Source organism: Lytechinus pictus, chromosome 5 (genome assembly GCF_037042905.1).
Source record: "Lytechinus pictus isolate F3 Inbred chromosome 5, Lp3.0, whole genome shotgun sequence".
Taxonomy (NCBI): Eukaryota; Metazoa; Echinodermata; class Echinoidea; order Temnopleuroida; family Toxopneustidae; genus Lytechinus; species Lytechinus pictus.
The window spans coordinates 8,609,010-8,616,036 of record NC_087249.1 but is presented as its reverse complement, the minus strand read 5'-3'; the positions used below and the strand labels follow the sequence as shown (position 1 = coordinate 8,616,036).

Genomic DNA, 7,027 nt, shown 5'->3' with positions numbered 1-7,027 from the left:
ATTTGTTATCCGATTTTGATGAAATTTTCAGCATTTTGCTCCCTGATTTTTACTCTATTTATTGAAATATAAATATTTTCAGCCCGGATCATCCCTTTAAGCTCTGCACACTATTACCCCTGATTCATCATACTGAAAATTACCCCTGGATAATTTGGACATGTTGGACTATGAACCCTATGGAACTCTCTCATTTTCATTCCATGTTTACACACTAGATTGAGGCAACCCTTCACCAGCAAGTGGTTGTGAAGTTCATATTACGGCTTCTCCGTTTTTTATTTGTAGCATATCCTGGTTATTCATGCCCTTTAGAGTATTCACTGTCTGCAAAGACATCAGTATCTTAATACACAAACCAACCAGGAAGAATCTTCAAATATATCTATCTGAGCTGTGATTTCAAAGTCAAGCACTCACTCTCGGCTGGCCAGAATGGACCTACATGGAGCAGTACACTTATAGGTAGTGAGCTAAGGTTCATTGAGCCATACACTCTGAACGAGCCGGAGTCTATAAACTAATCTCTAAATCAGGGGCTATACTGCAGGATATTATGTTATCATGGGCCAGTAGTCGCCTATACTTTGCCCACAATCAAGGAGAGCTCGCTCAGTGGAAGTAAAGTTTACAAGCAGGAAGTAGATCTTTCGCGTGTATATTTGAAGTGCAGAGGAGCTGCTATAGTGCTTGTGAAAGTGTACCATATATTTTGAGGTGATTTGATTAATATTAATGGACTAGTCTGGATATTTGCATATTTTCTCTGTTGTTGACACAGAATTCCTGCTCCAGTGACAATATTAAATAGAAGGTATGCTTAACTCTCCCAAATCATTGTTTATATAGAACTTTGAAGATTAGGTTGTTAATTAAATAAATAGTTGAAGAGTTACTTTTGTAGGAAACACCAAGCCCATTGTAAATGATTACCTGGGGAGAATAGGCTTCGGTTAATACACAAGACTTATTCTTAAAATGCAATTTTCAAATAAATTTGGCAATCTCATATTAAATTAAAATATAAACTTGTTGGTAAAACCTTGTGAAATTCCACTGCGGATTTGTTTTGGTTCTGAATACATATTGTTCATGAAGTTTTTGCTAGCAAACTAGAGTTAGCTTCACAATAGTTTTGCTTTTTTTTGGAGAGAATTGTCCTTTTGATAACCACATTACTTGGGTTTCTTTGAAAAGGAAACTGTATATGTAGGATTGCTCTTCAAGGTAAATCCAGTATAGATCTACTGAAACCAGTAGTCCTTGTACAAATCTAATGAGAATGACAGAATTTAGTTTTTAACAGACAGGAAGGCATTGGAACAGTTCTACAAATATTGTTCTAAGTGACTAATGTTAAGTGGCATGTAAATATTGCAATCTTGTGGCAAACTGGCAATATTATTCCTTCTATAGACATATAATTTTTTTTTTGAGTTTTCTTGATTTTTAACAGCTATGATAATTTACAATTCAATTGATGTTTAAGGCATATCATCTTCATCCCTCATGAAATATGCCCAGTGATAATGTTCTTTTTTATTATTTTTCATTAGTTTTTGTTGCTTGAATTAATTTGTAGAATTTTGTAGGACTTCATCTCAGATCTTGCCTAACTAGGCGGGGATTGCAGCAATGTCTCTGCTGTCATGTTAAACGAGAGCGATACATGTACGTCTGCCATTGGACATTGGACAGTGTCCATGGGGAAAAAACATGGAATTTTTTTCTTGCGTGGCGGCTAGGGGGCAGGCGCAAAATGCGAGGAACTTGAATAAAGTGACCAGAAAACAAAAATGGGAAAGAAGCCTTCTATTTCATGATGGCCTAAAACTTGAGTGTAATTTGCAACTCTGGGACATCTGTACAAAACCTGTGTGTAGAGTGTCCCATGCAGCGGCCTGCCCGTGAATCCTCGTTTTAGGGGTCTGACGAGGCGAGAGCTACAAACAGTGGTTATGATTTATGAAGCACCCACCCTCTTGTTCTGCTGTAGTGTTTGTCTCGCCTGAATGAAGTTCGGCAGATACCAAGTAGTAAAGGAGCTAAGTGAAAAAAATGGCCAAGATGCTTGAATCCGGCAGAAAGTGTGAAATTCGGCATTGAGGATTAATTAGTGATCACTTTTCCTGAAGTTAATGTTAAAGTTTTTGTTCAATTTACTCTCATTTCTTTATTTCTGCATCAATTATGTTTGTTCTGGGTACACATGACCCTTGGGTAATTCTACATGTGACCTCATGAGATTGATGGGTCAAAGTTCATCTAGGGGTCAAATGGTATGATGTGAGGTCATATCCATCCTTTTTTTGAAGTCTTTATTCAACTTGCTCCCATTTCTTTATTTCTGCATAAATTTTGATCACACTTGGTTCAAATGATCCTTGGGTATTACCACTTATATGTGTTTGTGGATAATGATGGGGTAAAAGGTCATCTAGGGGTCAAAAGGTCAAGCTCCTTCAACTTCCTCTCATTTCTTTATTATGTATCAAATACAATAATCATTGGGTAATACAACACATGCATTCATGAGGATTATTAGGTCAAACGCCATTTATGGGTCAAAAGATTATATTGCATTTTTTATTGATCGTGAAACCAGGCGAGACTCGTGATTCATGAACCACCTTGTTTTTTTTATTGACTGTGATTCAGTGCAGATTTTTCGCAAGAAAATCTACCATTAGATATTTGTCACCAAAAATATGAAATTTCAAACAATGTACCTTCATTCGTACCTTTGTTTTCTTTTACGTTTAGGTTGAAAAGTGAATACCGAGGGACAGACAGGAACGGCAGGTCATCACTCACAGAATGACAGTGATGAGTTGATTACAAACTTGGGATTTAATTATTACAGGAATACTTTCATCATCACCAGGAAGCCAAAGGGACCAACATGGTAAGACTGTTTACACATTGTTATCTTTGTAGCATGATAGTGCCCTGTGATACAAAGGTTTACTAATCAGTAGCCTTTGTGATCATAGGCAGATTTAAACAAAAATTCTGATGTAAAGTTGACAGTATTTTGAAGAAAAAAAACAGGCCTCGAATTCTGATATTATGGTGGTAAAGCCACTTTTTCTGTACACTGTAGGGCACATTTCTATGTATTCATGACAGCACAAATGGGGTGAATTAAAAGGGGCACCAAAATATCCAAGGTTCATCATTGAGGCTAGTCAATAGGTGGTCCATGGCCATGGTCTTCAACGGCCTTAGATTCTTTTAAGCCCTAGTGCTACAATGATCTTGATTTACCAATGTCATTTTGACCAAGCATATTCTATTAATGTATGCATTTTATTTATTCATTTATTTATTTATTTATTTATTTATTCATTCATTTATTTATTTATCCATCCATCCATCCATCCCTCTTTCTGTCTATTTATAGAATTTATTTATCATGTATTTATTGATAGGCCCTATATGTATTCATTTTTTAATCTTATTTATATGTTCGTTCATTCGTTCGTTCGTTTGTTTGTTCATTCGTTCATTCGTTCATTCATTCATTCATCTATTTATTTCTTTAATTTTTAAATTTTACTTTAATTTATTATTATTATTTTTTTTTTGGGGGGGGGGGTTCTCAGAACTTGTTACATGCCAATTTATGTCAATTTAAAGGAGAAGTTTAGTAGTTTAACTGGTATTAATATCAAGTTGGTTAATAGCAGAAAAATGTCTAAAAATTCTAGAGATATTCTTTGGTTGTTTGGTCATCAAACTTTCATTAATATGTTTCTATAATTTTTCTGCTTCTAAAGTAAACCAACTTGACATGTGGATGAACTGCAAATCACTTCAAATCAAATCATTTATTTCCACAAAAGTATGAAATTTAAAAATGAAAATTTATTTAAAACTCGAGCATATCAGAAAAATAAACTGAGTTTAGTTTTATACATGTACATAATAAAATTCACATAGAAATGTATACTGTACTGTATATGCGAGGGATCCAAAACCCTGGGTACAAAACTAAGATAAACCCTCCCCTTTTAAACTATAAATGTATAAAAATTCATCAGATGACTGCTCTCTCTAGATATATTGTTAATCTTGAATTTCTTTTATTTGCCCCTTTGCAATTGAATGGGTTTTTCCAGAAACATTTTGGCCCGAATTCACAAAGGTGGTTTTAAAACGATCGGCTGAACCCATGGTTTATGCAGATATGCTGTATAACTGCGTATCTTAAAAAAATGTCCAATGCTGATGCGCGCTTTTGTCACAGTGTGCCAAATTGGCACCTGTTGCCATGGTTAAGAACGCTATTTATTAATGAGGCCACTATTTGAAGAGCTCTTGGACTCATTAATTCAAAATGGTGGACTCATGAATATTGGAATCATGGAGTGGACTCCATGCCGTGGTTCCACGGCAACAGGGCAGGCGTCAATTTTGCGCGCTGTGACAAAACGTGCATTAGCATTGGACATTGTTTTTTATACACGCAGTATAAAATAAGAGTAATTATACCGGAAATCTGCATACCATGGGTTCAACTGATGGTTTTAAAATCTACCTTTGTGAATTCGGGCCATTCAGGCTATGTGTAGATCTGTACAGATGAGTGTTTCTTAAAGCTGTTTGTAAAGTTACGCACAACTTTACGGATGACTGGAACGTGTTATTACATGTGTAGGTGCTAAGTCAGGAAAGGGTCACCAATCGTGTGTAAGGTCATTCGTAACTTGCGAACAGCTTTATAAAACACCCACCAAGTATGCCCCATTCAGGCCTGTAAATCATGAGACATCAATTGCATTGCAATTTTATTGTAGACTAGAAATGAGTGAATGTACTTTGACTGTCACCAAAAATATGATGCAGTTAGAAGACGCTTTCATACCAATCTGATTACAATAATACGTGTAAATTATGAGAACTTGTTCACGCCTCAAAATACCAGAATATCATTCATTCATACCCCCTCAAAGAGATAAAGTGCCAATAGATTATAACTCGGCAACAATGCTCTCGCATTCATACACAAAGGATGCACAATTTCCCATTATTGTCTGCCCTGCCTGAATAACAATCTTGTATTTTATTTTCAAACTGCGAATACAGTGCGTATAAAAAAAAAGTTTACACTTTGAAAAAGCCCTGGGAATTAAAAGATATACAACATGTGGGTAATTTTTTCACATATAATCTTGTGTTTGGGTCTCATCTATCCAATGAAAGTAAAAGTTTTGACAGAATGTTACACTTGAGTGAGCACTGTCCATTTTTGTAAAGCTCGCAGAAATCTGTTTGCGCAGAAATGCTTGTTTTCACGCTGTGTCAAGGGGAAAGGGCGAAATCAAACTTACCCTGCGAAACATTTCTCATACATTTCCCATTGCACTTTTTGTCAATTATAATAAATGGATACATTCAAGCATTTTGTAACAATTTTGCCACCCAAATTGAAATTTCAACACTTAGTAAGCACAACCTTTACACTTTTGTGCCAGCTGGATCTGAGGACATAACTAAGTCTGAACAAAAGTTTATATCAGACATCTCCAGCATTTTTTCACTAAGTTTTTATCATTTAAAGTGGGTTTACATTTCATTTTTCATTTAATACTTGTTTCTCCACACTTTTTCCAAGCTTGACAATGATTAACAAAATGAAAATCAAGCCTAAGCCATTTCATGTAAATCACATCTTAGTGCAAAGCAAATATCGTCACGATGGCCTCGGTGTGTGGGGGAGTGGGGTGGGGCGCAATGCACTCTTCGAAGTGTTTTGGGCAAGGAAACAAGTTAAAAAGGTAAAAGATATCTTCAAATCAATTTTACTAGCTAAATTCATGGTGTTCTTCATGATTATTACTATTTCAAAGTTCTGCGCAAATCATTTTTCACTAACTTTTCAAAAGTAAGTGGTGCTCACTCAAGCGGAAATATTTTTTGACAGTTACATCGTCATTTGCTTAAATGATTCTGTACCAAACTTAAAATGTGAAAAAATCTTCAGGATATTACAAATGTATAATTTTACAGGATTTTTTCTAAGTGTAAACTTTTTTTTGATACGCACTGTATAACATCCCTTCAGAAGAGACATTGAAGCGGCCAAAAATATACAGTGTACTACTTTTTACAGCCTAACTGCCTAAACTAGCAACATAGGAGTGAATGTTTTTTTTTTTTTAAAGGGCTCTTTTGAGCATTTCTGGGGTGAAATTGCCTGGAGCCCGAGGTAATTTTCCTTGCCTTGCAGAAATTCAGAAAATAATTTTTCTGGTATTGCATTGCAATTTGCTCCACATTTTTGAAAGACTGTACAGAGGACTGTATATTACTTTAGTTGGGAGCTTTTCTCTTATGACCAAAAATGCTATTCAAATTTGTAAAGCAAAATTATTACCTGAATTTATTCAAAAGTTCTCATAATTTTGAATAATAACTACATGGGCAATTAAAACTTGCAGGTATTTTCTTTTGGGGTACCATGTAGAAAATACTTTGCTTGGAACCACACTGTCAAATTTTCTTTTTGTTATCCGGTGGGTGTAAAATCCTCTTGAATGAATCACACACAGATGTAATAGCTTTGGCTGGTACTCAATCAAACTGATCTATAAAAGAATAAAAGTTATTTGAAACTTCAATTGTCAACTGCAATCGTCCATTGATTCAGGCCTGTCATGTGCTATCATAGGAAGTTGGTTTTGAGGGTTCTCTTTATAATGTGACCATTGTCACACAGGTTTCCTCAGTAATCAAGGGCATTAGTGACAAATATAGCCATCAAATTCCTGAATATATGGGGAACATACAGACACCGTTCTCATTATACTTTCTAAAACTACATGTAGTTTACTGGAAATCGGTTCAGGAAACCAGGTTGGAAGATCGCTTTGTGAGCATTTCCATTTGATCTCCCGAAAGTGGTTTTCAAAACCACTTCACGTAAAGCGGTCTTGTTGCCATGGGAGCACTCTTGCGCAAAATTTGAAACCGCAGCGTAGGCATTCCACATACAGTGTGTAGTGGCGCGCTCGAAATTTGCGAA

At 35.6% G+C, this 7,027-nt stretch overlaps 1 protein-coding gene across 1 annotated transcript in view; it reads left to right on the top strand.

The window, feature by feature from the left end:
• Positions 1-221: 221 nt before the first annotated feature.
• Positions 222-7,027, top strand: part of LOC129262472 (unconventional myosin-Ie-like) — an 86,127-nt gene continuing 79,321 nt past the window's right edge. Inside the window, exons 1-2 of the mRNA XM_054900595.2 lie at positions 222-814; positions 2,764-2,905. Of these exons, the coding sequence (XP_054756570.2) occupies positions 2,903-2,905 (3 nt within the window). The 5' untranslated portion in view covers positions 222-814; positions 2,764-2,902. The remainder of the gene's footprint in view (positions 815-2,763; positions 2,906-7,027) is intronic.